The sequence below is a fragment of the Pan paniscus genome, chromosome 16 (genome assembly GCF_029289425.2).
Source record: "Pan paniscus chromosome 16, NHGRI_mPanPan1-v2.0_pri, whole genome shotgun sequence".
Classification (NCBI taxonomy): domain Eukaryota; kingdom Metazoa; phylum Chordata; class Mammalia; order Primates; family Hominidae; genus Pan; species Pan paniscus.
Window position 1 is genome coordinate 21,562,352 of NC_073265.2, and position 15,444 is coordinate 21,577,795.

General features: G+C 40.0%; 1 protein-coding gene across 3 annotated transcripts in view; it reads right to left on the reverse strand.

The window, feature by feature from the left end:
* FMN1 (formin 1) overlaps positions 1–15,444 on the reverse strand; it is a 431,150-nt gene that overhangs the window by 22,048 nt on the left and 393,658 nt on the right. For all 3 annotated transcript variants that reach the window (XM_055098140.2, XM_063596522.1, XM_034938470.3), the window contains one exon: positions 10,929–11,078. In XM_055098140.2, coding sequence (XP_054954115.2) covers positions 10,929–11,078 — 150 coding nt within the window. The remainder of the gene's footprint in view (positions 1–10,928; positions 11,079–15,444) is intronic.

Consider the following 15,444-nt stretch of genomic DNA (forward strand, 5'->3'; position numbering starts at 1 on the left):
ACTTCTACTTTGTCCAATTGTGTACTTTGTCAAATCTAAATCTGACAATTTTCCCTACTCTATTCCTAAGATATTTTCCTATTTAAAAGTAAAAAAACTTCTCTTAGAGACTGCATGCATTTCACCAGCTACACAGATCAGCCACTTCATAGTTTTTGTGAGCTATCACTTGTAGTACCCAAACATACTTTGACTTCAAGTGATTAATTGCAGAACAAAGGCCTCTTCCGTTTGCAGAGCTTCTCCCCCAGGCCACAGGGGAGTTGAAGTTGGGGAGCCCTGGACTTGCCCTGGAATGCATGATCAGTTAAAGCCAATCACTCTGCACTTGGTAGACATAACACCCAGAGCCGACCCGGCGATTTAGGTGCAGAGTGAAAGGTAACAGCATCGCATTCATTTCCTCATTTAGGGAGAGTAGTCTGGGAGACAGTTTGAAAACTGAAATCAGCCCTGTGTCATAAATTTGCAAATTTAATTGAAATGCATTAGTCTTTGGAAGACATTTCCAATCCCGATAATGAAGACATGCATGTGCTACCAGATGCAAGCTCCCCCTTTTGGTTTTGAAACCTCTACCACCTACCGAGTCTCACCAAAAACTAGCACTGAGAGCCTGTTTGCATGGGTGACTGGAACAAAAGGGTGAGGAAACAGGGAAGATTGTCTGGAGTAGGGAGTCTCTCTGGCGCCCCTCAAATCATTCTACCCAGGCAGCCCCCTGTTGCATCTCTGCCCAAGGCAGGAGCTGTCAGGAGTCCCACAGATAAGTAATTTAGAAATATTCTAGGCTGAATGAAGGAGACATACTTTAGGTTTCCATTGTTCTCTGCCAAGCTAGGGAAATGGAGTGCGGACAGATGCTCTCTAAGGTTTTGATTTGAGCTCCAAAGAGGTTTGAGGCTTGGCATAGCCATGAATCCAAAGGATCTCCACTTCCTTCTTTTTTTCTACACAAATTGAAAGTAATACAGTCAAGAACAGAGCTGGCGATTGTTTTATTCCATTAACTAATCTTTCTTGTTCGGAACATGTCTATTCTCTTTAACAAAGCTATTAAGATTTTAGATTCTTGGGCAAAAGCACCCATATGGGATACATTTAGGGACTTCTACCACCAAAACCCAAATAAACAAGATTTTTCATCTATCAGCAGCAGACAGCAAATCTTGCAATCAATTTCAACATGGCAAAAGGAAACACAATGATTATTTATTTGTTCAACAAATATTAACTCAGCATCTACTATATATAAGGAAAAACAAGGTGCTACAGAGAAAACAAAGTGGTACAAGACATTGTAATTATCTTCTAGGGGCCTATGATTTATCTAAAAGAGAAAGTGCCTATAACCAAATGAATAAAAAACCAAATCATTAAATGCCAAAATTGAAGACACAGTAAACCCCCAAAATTCTGGAGATAAGATAGCTCACACAGATTGGAGAAAGCTTCATGAAGGACACCGTATGTGATCAATAAATTTTTCCAGAATAGAGTTTCATAGTCTGTATATCACTTGAGACATAGTATTTTTAAATTATACCATTATGTAAATATTATAGTAGTTTTAAAGTAGAGTTACACACTGCATAATGACATTTCGGTCAAAGACAGACCTCATATATGATGGTGGTCCCATAAGGTTATAATGGAGCTCAAAAATTCCTATTGCCTAGTGAAGTCATAGCCACCATAATGTTGTGGCACAACTACTTTATTATAAAAATAAATTTAGTGCAGCCTAAATGTACAGTGTTTATAACATCTACAGTAGGGTACAGTAATATTCTAGGCCTTCAGATTCACCCACCACTGACTCACTGACTCACCCAGAGCAATTTCCAATCCTGCAACCTCCATTCATGGTTAAGTGCCCTACACAGGTGTACCATTTTCTATCTTTTATACTATATTTTTACTGTACCTTTTCTGTGTTTAGATATGTTTAGATACACAAATACCATTGTGTTACAATTATATTCAGTACAGTAACCTGCCGTACAGGTTTGTAGCCTAAGAACACTAGGTTATGCCATATAGCCTAGGTGTGAAGTAGGCTACACCATCTAGGTTTGTGTAAGTACACTCTATAATGTTTGCACAATGATGAAATCACCTAACAATGCGTTTCTCACAATGTATCCCGCTAGTTAAGTGACACGATTCTACGTGTTTAAATTAAGTGCTGCAAATTTATATTATAGGAATGTGCAAATACACAAGAGACTGGAGTAGACCAAGCACTCAAAGAAGGAAGCACAGAAAAGAAGGCAGTTAGGCTGATCCCAGGAATAACACTGCATGATTCCTCCAAAAGCATGTTGAATCACCCAGGTCCGCCTCTTTATGTCTATGTAGCCAAATTCATCTGCTGTCAATGCCCAGCTCATTTTCTACTTAAAATCACAGGAAGTCAGGGTTGGAAGAGAACTGCAAGATCACCTGAGCCCAGGAGTTTCTAAACTTGGCTGAAGGATCATTAGGAAGGTGTCAATCTCTGATCTCCAAAGCCTACCTGGTACATGTAAACAAGAGGATGGTGAAGCCAAGGCATTTATTAAGGAAACTAAACACAAAATGTCTTCTTGCTCTGCCATCTCTGTGGGGAGTTTCTAAAATCACAGATTTCTAGACTCTACACTCTGCTATTCTGATTCAGTGGATCTGTTTACATTTTTACAATGACCTCCAGGTGACTTGGGAGATCTGCCAGGTTTGGGAGCTGCTGATCTCTAACACTGCCCCACTGGCTTCTGAATCTCCTCTAAAACTATCTGCTTAGGGTGGTCCTGATTATGGCTAAGTGTCTTCTCAAAGCTCCCTGTAGGTTCCACATTTCCTTTGGATCATTTCTTTCTCCAAACTCTTACACCAGCCAAGATCTTCAATGCTCTTTCAATATCCAGCTGTGCGCTGGAGAATGCACCATACAAGACACAGCAAAGAACAGGCTTGTGTCCTAAAAGTGGAAAGATACACATAAACTGCTAAAATAACAAGTTGGAATGAATTAAATACTAAAGGATCATAAGAAGAAAATGCTGTCAGAGCCCACAGGAAAAGCTAATTCTTTTATTAAGGGAGATTTCAGAAAATTTCTACAGAACCTGGTTTCTGGAGGCAGGCCTTGAAGGATGACTCTATTTGATCAGCAGGAAATAATGGGGGGAATGCGGTATGAAGAAATTATCCAGTGAGAACACAAGGAAAGAGAGTGCAGGTGTGAGACAGTGAATGGTCATAGTAGGTGCAGGGAGGGATGAGGCTATACGAAATGAGGCTAAAGAGTGAGTTTAGGGCAGGTTCTCAGAGGGCCATGCTATAATTTGGGAGAGAATATGAAGTTCTTCAAAGAACTCAAGCTTTAGTGTAAAAAAAAAAAAGACCTAGGTTCTTATGCTCATTCTGTTTATTAATGAAACTGTGACATTGAAAATTCATTTACTCTCTCATGCTTAGCTGTGAAATAGCAATAAACCTTTTTTTTTTTCCTTCAGGGCTGTTGTGAGAACTTAATACATTAATAAATTAAAGTACCATCCATGGCTAATTATCTTTCCTTTATTTCATGAGCAATGGAAAACCACAGAATATGTTTGAAGAGATAACTATGATCTAACTTCTGTTTTGGAAAGATAACTGGATGCAATATTCAGGGACACTTCAAGAGGAAACAGAAAACCTCTAGGCAGAGAGAAGAGTTAGAAGGATGTTTCAATAATCCAAGTGAGAGATGATAGAGTCCTGAATTAGAGCAGAGACACCTCAAATACAGGGTAAAAAACAATCACCATTAAGGGGGCAAAACTATAAAGAGTCAGAAATAGATGAAAAATAAATCTTGTAGCAGTAAAGATAATTCTCATTTCCAGCCTGCCTTTTGCTACTAGGAGGAGGATAGTGTTGCAATTGAAAGTCAGGGAGCCTAAGAGGAATAGGCCTTAGTTGAGACAGAATAATTTCCAACCGAGACATATTGAATTGCAGATGAAGGCTGGGTATACAGTTTAATGTACAGTAGGAAATGTAGGTCTAAAACTTGGGAGGCCTTGGCAATGAGGTGATAGGTGAAGCTGTGAAAATAGTTGGGACTAACTAAACAGAGTATAGAGCAGAAAAGAGGAACACTGAGATTTACCTTGGGGAAGGCCCACACTTAAGGAACAGAAGAAACAGAGGAACTAAGGAGGGAGATGAAGAAGGGGAGTAGTCACCTTTGCAGAGAGACCCAATATATTATCAGAGCAATGAGGCATTTCGAGATGGAGGAAACTACCATCGGTGTCAAAAACTAGCAGTGGCACACTTTGGGAAGCCGAGGCGGGCAGATCACGAGGTCAGGAGATTGAGACCATCCTGGCTAACACAGTGAAACCCAGTCTCTACTAAAAAAAAAAAAAAAAAAAAAAATTAGCCGGGCTTGGTGGCAGACGCCTGTAGTCCCAGCTACTTGGGAGGCTGAGGCAGGAGAATGGCGTGAACCCGGAAGGTGGAGCTTGTAGTGAGCCGAAATCGCGCCACTGCACTCCAGCCTGGGCGACAGAGCAAGACTCCGTCTCAAAACAAAACAAAACAAAACAAAAAAAAAACCCCAAAAATTGCAGTGGCAAAGAGTTAGTTAGAAGGAGTCATCTGATTTCACAGTTAGGAAATGTGACACAGTCTAGTAACAATCTCAATATGCAGTTCTCCTGCTTCCTTTAGTAAAGGAAACCATGAGTCTTTAGCAAGGACATGGCTCCCAGCTAAGCCTACGTTTCCTGGTCTCCCTTGTGTATGGCCATGAGACTAAGTTCTGTCCAATGGGATAAAGTGGAAGTGATGTGTGCACCTTCCAGCTCGTGCTATTTAATATTAAAAGGAAAGGTTGTGCAGTCCCCTTCCCACTGGCAGGAACTCAGCAGCAATGGTAGCAGTAGACCTGACGTGTGCCCCCTTACACGTTGGGAATAAGGACCTTACCTTAAGGATGGCAGCCACAAAAGAGAAGAAAACTGGGTTCCTGACATCCAAACTCCTTGCATTCAGATTGTTATACATGAGGAAAATTGATTTTTCCTTTGTTTAAGCAACAGTTATTTTGGTCTCTGTTATGGCAGCCAAGACGTTATCCTTACTGAGACAGGAAGGAGTGTGTGGTACGAAAAAGGAAATAAGGAAATGAACGTAAATCATTCTTTTAAAAGAAGTTAGGAGGGAAAAGGAGACGGAATGATGCTTTCAGAGAGAGGGCCAAGAGGTGTGTATAGTTTTTTAAACCAATGATCCTATAATTCTTACAGTTTTTTAGTTTATCCTCTCTCCTTATTCATGGCATATTTTTAATTTTCCAGATGTAGTTTTAAATTTATTGCTTGGGGAATAAGCAGGTTTTATTATTTGTGATTTCTTTTCTTTTCTTTTCTTTTTTAAAGACAGTCTCACTCTGTTGCCCAGGCTGGAGTGCAGTGGCGCGATCTCGGCTCACTGCAACCTTCGCCTCCCAGGCTCAAGTAATTTTCCTGCCTCAGCCTCCCGAGTAGCTGGGATTACAGGTGTGCACCACCACACCCAGCCAAGTTTTGTATTTTTTAGTAGAGATGAGGTTTCACCATGTTGGCCAGGCTGATCTTGAACTCCTGACCTCAGGTCATCCACCCACCTCCGCCTCCCAAAGTGCTGGGATTACAGGCATGAGCCACTACGCCCGGCTGTTCTTTGTGATTATGACAATGTTGTTTATCAGTTAGGTCTTGGGGCATTTACTGTTTGTGTATTTGCACAGAAACATTTTCAAATGTGATTTAGGAAAATTCAAAGTTTTGACAATTAATTAGGGGGTGATTGTATTATTAAGAGATTTTTAAAAATAAGCAGCTCTTTAGTGGTTAAACGAATACAAGTCATTTAACTACATAACACAGGGCAAGGAAAAGAAAGTTAACATGTTACAAGTTACTGAAATTATCATGTATGTATGTCAGTAGGAAAGCAGAATTCAATAAATAACAATTTTATTTATGGAGCTTTTGCTAGGAGTAAGTTTATCATGTAAAGAAAAGAATTCCTGTAGTGTCTACACTGCAGTCAGTGGCTTGTGGATTGAGTGACAGCATCTCTAAGTCCCCAACTCTTGGTCCTAAAGTGACCTGAGCAGTAGGGAGCTCTGAGAACAGCTTTCAGGATAGCCTCACAACAGCTTTCAACTATCTTCTGTCAAGGGTACAGCGGTTCCATAATCACCCATGACAGCAGCAAGTAATAGACTTAAAACAAAAACCCTATTGGTAGGTAGCTGGGTAATAAAAAAACAGCCCCCCCGCCCCCAAAAGAAAAAAACAAGGTAACTATCCATTCCCCTATGGTGTAAATTATAGCTATCTGTGTAGTGAAATTTCTTATTTTCATTTCACATAAAATTCACCAAACTTCTAATTCACTCATTACTTACCCATTATGGGGTTTTTAAATGGCACTTTTAAAGTTTGCTTTGGCTCAGGGTGAATTATATGCCCAGACTTTATTAATGGAGTCATGACTCCTGTAGGCTTTCTGTACCTTTTGCAAATTCAAAGCTCATTTTGTGGGAGGCAGTGCTTCGTGTGCATGCGCGGGCATATGTGGGGGCAGTCTTAGGATATCCTAACTGGTGGAATGTTTTGTAAGTAAGGGTCCTATCACCCAGAATAATTCAGCAGCCAAAAAAAAAAAAAAAAAAAGACTACAGAATAGCCAATAAAGGTTTCAGCAAAAATTAGGTTATCTCCTTGCAGTTATGCATATACTTGGATAATCTATTGATTTAACAGGTGGAAGAAACATGTGTACCAAAAATTCATTGAATGTTTGGATATCATGAGGTACAAATACAAAAGTGCATTAAAAGGTAAAAGTGAGGCAAAGTTGCTTCTGAGGATAAAATAAACCTTGGATTATGATACATCATAAATGCAATGCTGGATACAGATGAGCAGAGAAAAAAACGTTTTGTGTACATGCTCCATAAAAAAACGTGATCTTCAAGAACAACATTAGGATCAGGCATGGTGGCTCATGCCTGTAATCCCAGCACTTTGGGAGGCCAAGGCAGGAGGATTGTTTGAGCCCAGGAGCTTGAGACCAGCCTGGGCAACATAGTGAGACACCGTCTCTACAAAAATAAAAAAATAAAATTAGGTATGGTGATGCACACCTGTAGTCCCAGCTACTCAGTAGGCTAAGGCAGGAGGATTGCTTGAGCCCAGGAGGTCAAGGCTGCAGTAAGCTATGATTGCGTCATGGCACTCTAGCCTGAATGACTCAAAAGAAAACAAAACAAAGGCCAACATTAGTATTTTATGAGAAGAACTGGGGGTTCAGGTGAGGCAAGGTAGCTATAGACGTTTACCAATTTCAAGAGGGCAATGAAAATTCTTTCTGGCACCTAATCTCTCTCCCAACTCACCTCCAAGTCCTTGCTTGAAATATCTTCCAATACAGTACCTATAGCTCAAGAGCAAAGGTGAGGGGCACTATGGCAGAAGTGAAACACACAGCTCCTCAGAAAATTAGAACAGTAGTTTCTAGATTCATAGAGATTTTGAGCTAGAAGAGCTCATAGTCACCATTTAATTCCTGCTTCATCCTGATACATACATTTTACAGACGTGACAATTAGGTTCCCAGTGAATAAGTGACTGGCCCAAGATCACATAGCCAATTAATGGGGGTGGGGGGATGGCGGGGTGAAGGGTAAAAATGCCTGTTTTCAGCTCTCTGTCTCCAGGTCTTTTTTTACACTGCTCAGCACTGCACATATTCAGAAGGGATAAGAGAAGGGACTGGGATGCTTCACTGAAAGATGAGTCCTGATAACCAGGGGCAGCACGATGACTGAGTGGGTCACAGACTGCACGTCTAGAAAGTGGCGCTTTTGGATTTGTGCCTGGGCTCAGAAGTTTGCTCTTTTGCTTAAGATTGGCTTGAATGCCAAGGAAAATTGAAAGCCATTAATATACCATGACACAGTAGATTACTCTTCCAAAGATATAGTTAATCTCCAGGTAAACCATATTCCCCAGTGAAATATTGCTCCTTCTGCCGAACCACAGAGTTGTGCCCTGACACCAGTTTAATAAGATTATTGTTCACTCACAAGGCACAAGAACTTAGGACATTTTTATGTGGTCATTTGTATGTTAGAGATTATTCTGGATTTTATGAGGGGAAGCTGTTATCTTGTTATGAAGATGCATTCATCTCAATTTTGTATCAAACTAATGTGTACTCATGAAAACTACCTAAGCAGGAAAAGTAAATATTCTCCACCACCTAAAATTAACCTCCAGTGGCCTAAGTAGTTTTCAACACTTCCATTTCATTTGGAAGTAGAATTTAAACAAAACAGTGTTTTCCATGAAACCTGTCCCTTTGAAAACGCTACTACTGATTCTTAATTTTTCCAATGATTTTGAGCACTTAGTTGGCCTTCCAATATATTTAAAAATTAAGTGAGTTGAATTTTTCTGATGAGATCCCAAACTAGTTTTTTTCTTTATAATTACACATTATCAGGTTTTTATTTTGGTTATGAATTTTATTTTTTAGGATGCCCTTGTTAATGATGTTATGTTGCCTCCTGATGTTTAGTGTTGTTGGGATATATTCGGTTTCTGGGGAAAGTATAATTGAAACTATAATATCAAATATCATTAAATAGATGTCAAAACAAAGCAATTATAGTGTTCCTCATTTAATAGAAAAATTCCAGTTAATTTGCTTATTTTACCATAATGAATGTGTGATTCTAACAGGAAAGAAGCTAAAATCTTTAGCAGACAGAGAACACTTTAACCAAGTTCTCACTTTAGGATTTTAAGAAAACCCTGGATATCAAGCAGTTTGTTTAAATGGTTGAGGAGTAATATACATAATGTGCTAATATTTCTTAACACACAGATTTTCCTAACCATGCTGCTGCCTCCAGAAATATCTTATTAGCCATCATCAACTTTCAGAGGTGTTGTTTTAGGGTAGAAACCTTGGTGATCCATCCTCACAGAGCATGGCTGGAATGAAGGGTCCCCTGAAACTGCGAAATGAGAAGAACCGAAAAGGGTCTTGTGAGGTCATGACCCTGTAAAGGGGTTGGTTTACAGAGTGTGAAGCAGGCAATTCAACAGCTGCACCCAGGAAGCAATGCCACAAACGCCCGTGGCTGGGAATCAGAGATACTGTCATTTTGAAGGACTTCTGGATACCACCTCTATGACAGACTCACAATTTCTTTGATCTAACTTCTATGATACAGAACACTCTTTCATTTGGAATACAGTTATTTCAACAGAAGATCATTAACATATAAAGCAATTAATTGCCTTCTCTGTTGGTCTTTTGTTTGTTTTAGACCATTTTTAGGGCCCCAAGGACAAATATACTAAGGACTGTGCTCAAAATCTGAGGTGTAAAAATTCTTAAGCAAAAGCTGTACATTCCAGGCCCAGTGCTGGATGTCCCAGCCTCAAGGTGTATGGACCTGGAGGGCAGACTGGCCAGCTCCTATGCTGTTTTAAGAATAGTATTTTCGTATGAGAATTAATTCCACAGAAACTTATTTTAGCTTACTTTAAAGGGCTAAATAAGTGATGGCAGGGCAAGAGCTATGGGTTGGGTGCCAAGATTTTTAGGATTTTTTTTTCATGTTATTATCAACGACCTATTTTCTCAACAATGGTACTTTTCTCTGCTTCAGTTTTATCTATATAATGGATATATTCAGTTTAATTCCCATGTTCCCAAAGAAGTAATGATGGGAAGATGTGTTGATAAACGTTTTTAAAGCTCTTTAACTTCCTTGGAAAGAAAGAAGGCCTTTCTCTTTTTTTAGCTCCCTGAGAAAATACTTAGAGACTAATACTAGGTCAAAAGTCTCACAATTTTGCTCCTCTTACTAGTGTTTTAAGGTGAAATATATTAGGGTAGGTTGTGATGTGTCTAGAAATATGTATACATCTTTTCTTTGATTACAAAGTGAAGAATAAAAATACTGAATTATGGAATGTCAGGCCTCAAAGGTTAGTAAAAGGTAGATGCTATAATGAAATATATCATTTTCCTTACGCTGAGGAATTTTTTGTCTCCTTCCACTCTGTTTTGAATGCCATTCTTATACATCTGTTCCACAGGAGTAGTAGTAAGACCTGTTTGAAGTTTAAATCCATGACACCCCTTCCATAACAGTGGCAACACAATCACAAAAATGATCAGGCAGAAATGCTTTTTTCTGATAAATAGGGGCAAATTCAATCTCTCTAAGGAAAACGAACACGAACACACACACACACACACACACACACACACACACACACACACACACACACACACCGTCTATATTCAGAGTTGAGGTTTTTCTTCTACCCCCAGCTAATAAAATCGGGGGCTGCAACGAGGCTGAGCGGCACGCAGTTTGATGTCCGCAGCAGGATACAGGGAGTCAGAAGTGGCGCTGTAAATCCAATGCGGGGCTTCCACGCTGTGTGAAGTGTGGCCTGAGTCACACAGATTTTCCTTTGATGCAAGTTCAGTATATTAATGGGAAAAGCATTCACTTTTATTTGTCTATACTGTCTGCGACAGCAAGGCTGCCTCATTTAGCCTGGGCCAACATGAAAATACACAGAGAAGCAATCTGTTGCAAATTAGCACAACCCTCCTTTCATTTACTAGCTAGTAATTGGAAGGGGTTAAGAAAGTGTAACTTATCAGATCATGTGAGCATATCTGCCTGTGTGGACAGCAAGCTTTCCCCGAATTTCCCTACCATCCCTGAGGCAAAAAGTCCTTCCTCGATGACCACTTCATCCGAAAGAAAACATCGACACGTGTGAAATAGACACACTTTGATAGGTTTAAGAGTGCAGTTTCCTAGGCTCCTGAAGGAGGCATTAAAATCTTTTTTTGAACCTTACCTTTCTTTAGATATGTTTTTACTCTCCCGTTTCCAAATTGTCTTGAAGTCACTGCAGAACTCATACCACACCATAAACACGTAGCTGGGTGTGATCTCCTTCTCGCCAGACTTTGGCTTCATCCCAAAATATCCTACTGTTGTTTCAAAACTGCAACAGGTAGGGGGGAAAATGGAATGAGGTAGAGGGTGAGAAATTGCCAACACTAAAATCCATTAGAGGGGGGATGCTGGGGGCAGTTTCTCATGTGTTTATTTTGTAACACAGAAGCTGGGGGCTCACAGTTACTGAAGTTTATTGTAAGCCTCAGAAAATCTATTTGCTCAAACTGATTTGCCAAAAAAATGGAACTTGATTGGGATGCTCCTGGGCACATCTTATCTGTATAAAATCAGCACGTATAATTTCTGGGGGTGTGTAGGTAAAAGGTCTCGAGTTTGTTCTTCATCTCAAATCCCCGTCTCTTCCCTGCTCTTCATTTTATGTTTAGTGATTACATGCAAGGCGGATGACACACTGACTGCAGCATTAGCAGCGGTCAGTTCGATAGCTCATTGGGAATAATTAATCTGTCAAATGTTTCAGAAAAAAGCAAGAAAATCCATTCTATCCTTATTCTGGCATATACTGGCTTTGTAATCTTGGGTCAATCACTCAGCATCCTTGACTCTCAATTTTCTCAAGGGTAAAATAAGAGATGTAGATGATATGATCTTCAGGAGGGCTACCTTTTAAAGCTTAATATGATACAAGAATGCAAACCACTGATGTACAAAAACAGATACAGTTGTAGGCATAGCAAGTTTTGGATGAAAAACCATTTCTGATCTTGGAAAAATGATCTCCAGTCTGGTCAGTAAAGAATCCCAATTTTCCAGAGTGGATTCCTAGATATCAGTAAGACCTATCCCAGCAAGGCTCACTGCACACCAGACTACCTGGGCCTCCCAAGCAGCCCTTCTTGGAGGCACTAGCTTTGCAGCAATTTACAGCTTTGAACTCAATCTTTCCCCCTCACCCCCACCTACCCCAAGCCTCACAAGCTCATTTGCCATGAGCAAGAACACTTAAATAAATGACCCCCTTTTCTAGGGTGTTGGAAACTAATCAAAGCAGGAATGGCTGGCCAGGTTTATTACTCAATGCTCTATCATCTGTTCAGACACAGTGTTTTTTTTTTTTTTGTGTGGCCATCCTGAATACTGATTTTCTAATGGAACTCTATTCAATGGCGATTGTAAAACCCTGAAGCTCCGTTACTATTATGGAGCATACTTTCATCTCATTCTCGGTTATTGGGCAATATGTATCTCATAAGATTTTATCACATTTCACAGATGAACTGTTAATTGATTCCATGGGTACGATTAGGCGAGATCCAAGCTGGAGCTGCAGCTCTGAGTCCCATAAATTCTTTGTGCTTCTGTAAAGAATAAATCTGTTTTTAATGCAAATTAAAACTACTGGTCAGGGAATTTTGGCTCCCAGTTATTAAAAGACTGGAAGTGTGTAAGTGGAGAAAGGCAATAACTGCAGTAATCTCTTACGGGACTCTATTATAATTCCAAACATCCATAATGTCGAGAAAAACCGGGAAGGGAAGAACGTGGCAATGTCCACTCTTGCCCCAGACATAACCCTTATTTCCATGGCAGTCCAAACACTGGTAAAACCAAATGTACACTCTATAGCATGTAACTTTATTTCACTCAAATGAAAATTATTTTGACTATAGCATGGGAATACATAAGTAGAGAGTTATATAACCTATAGGAACAGGCCATTCATTTCCTACAAAGTCACAGGACTTTAGAATGGGAAGGAATTTACAGGATGACTTGCCCAAATTATCATTTTATAGATGACAAAACAGAGACCTGGAAAGACTGTGTGGCATTATTCCCTGGTAGGGTTGGGCCTGGAATTCAGGTCCCCTGATTTTCTGTGAAATGCTCTGTCTGCTTTATCTTTCTGTTGCTCATGCTCAGTAACACAGGCATTTAAGAGACAAAATAGTCGTTCTCCCCCACCCTTTTCTACTTTAGACACAGGTGTCCTCCTCTGTATCACACATAACATGCATTACCCCAGGGAGGGCATGTGATTATTTTTTCTCTTTCTTATGCTTACCTTCTATACAGATACATATTTATTTGAGCATTCATGGGGAAGGGAAAGTCTTTAATTTCTAGTATTTAGAGGAACAACTTATCTTCTGATTTTCCAGCAAAATATAGTGAAGTCCAGTTATTGCGCTTCATGGAACACCTGACACCTCTGGCATCACCTGGAGTCTAGATTGTGAGATCAACATATTGCAAATCCTGGTGCAGTTTCAGAGAATGTCAAGAGTGATTTGGTGGTTGTTGCACAGCCTGAGAAAAACACATCATCCTCCTGTAGGCCTCGATTTTCCCAACTCTAAACTGAAGCTAACCATTGCCCTCCTTGCCTCTCTCCCTGGGGATTTGTGAGGTACTGCTTGCTTACTCTCCCTTAAAGGGGGAGAAACACTAAAAAAAATACTAAATTTCAGCCTTTTTTTTCTTATGTGTTTTGGAAACTAAGAAAGCAAGTGAACCTCTTCAGAAGAACCAAAGTACACAGACTCCCAGAGGATGGCCTGGCTTTGGCACTCAGCAGCTTAGACAAAGATAAAGTCGCTTCAAGAATGTGCCTTATTTGGCCGGGCACAGCGGCTCACGCCTGTAATCCTAGCACTTTGGGAGGCCGAGGCGGGCGCATCACGAGGTCAGGAGATCGAGACCATCCTGGCTAACACGTTGAAACACCATCTCTACTAGAAAAAAAAAAAAAAAAAAAAAATTAGCCAGGCGTGGTGGTAGGCACCTGCAGGCCCAGCCACTCAGGAAGCTGAGGCAGGAGAATGGCATGAACCTGGGAGGCAGAGCTTGCAGTGAGCCCAGATTGCGCCACTGCAATCCAGCCTGGGCGACAGAACGAGACTCCGTCTCAAAAAAAAAAACAACAAAAAAACAAAATCAGTGTGCCTTATTTGATTTCATTGTTATTCCACTGTTTAAGAAAATGCTAAAAGCTAGAATATGAACCTGCAATGGTTTGATAAGGCCTAGACTGTTGTCTTTCCTAGACAAAACTCCATTTTAAATTCAGTTTTGATTCACAGAGGCTGACCACTGAAAATCTTTTGCAATTTGGACAAGAAAATTGTTGATATTTAACAACCAGGAGAATTTTCTCTAATATACAGGAAACAAAGGTCAATCATGGGATTTGAAATTTCTATTTGTTAGCAGATAGCTCTAAAATGGCTCTCAAATTTTAAAAGATTGATTTCTAATCCTATGTTTGGTTTTATATAACTTTTTCATTTCATGCAAACTAGTCCCTGACCCCTTTTCTCTCTGCTATAATTCCCTGTCTGATTTGTATCTTTTTAATTCAGCCAAACATTTTTAAAGTACAGACAATGATTACATCAAAGAGCCTGTAGCGAAGTGAACTGTTTTACTTTTACAGTCCTGAGATCCAGAGCGGAACACATCCACTTATTGTCTTACATGCATGCCTTCAGAAACTGCTTAGGAAAAGCAAATACTCCTTAGCCTCAGAGTAAATTGTTTCTCTTGAGAATAAAACATAAGAATTCACTAATCTCACACAAATATTGCAACACTGACCACAACCTCCTTAAAGAGTATAACCAAACAACTGTGGTTTCTACATTAAAGATGGGATCTAACATATTTCATGTATGACATGAAAGCTAGACTACCTTCACCACAAAGGCATGGAAAACGCTGACAACCAGAATTTATGACTCCCCTCCGCAGAGCTAATGCACGGCAGCAGCTTCGGCCCCTCCACGGTGGGCCCCCTTTTCCTTCAGCAAGAATCCTGAAAAAGTATTAGAAATTTGACATCCACCCCAGAAGCTGAATTTCTGTTTGGCCTGACACCAACGTGCCCTTGTTGATAACCTCTTCTCTATGTGCTGGATGTTTCTATAACGCAGACGTGCTAGTTTTATGCATTGTGAAGGGAAGCTTAATATAGGAATAAGGTCAATAGAGAGACACAAACTCCTAAAAACATAACCATGGAATTATCTCAGTTTTGAATGATTATTATGATAGGATGATAAGCACGATTTGAGAATATGTCTGTACTTAGCAAAGTGCAAGACTTGCCTTCACCTTGCTTTCACCAGCATTTTAATCTTATTGGTAATTACAGTGGGAAGCAGGGCAAGATGTTGGCACCTGTGAAAGCAGGGCAGATGGCACCGTCTATGGGATTTCAGAAGTCTCGGAAACTGTGGCTAGACAGGAGGAAAATGGTTAATTTCTACAATCTGTTTATTTGCATTTAAATTCCTAACTGGGTAACTGTTCCTCTCACACATTTGTAAAGCTCATTTGTCCTTATATGCTGTCTCCTACCTCTACCTGTCATCTAATTTACCAGTACTTTTAGAATTCGTACCAGCAAAATGTATCTCAAATTTCAGCCCTAAATATGAGAATACCTCTGT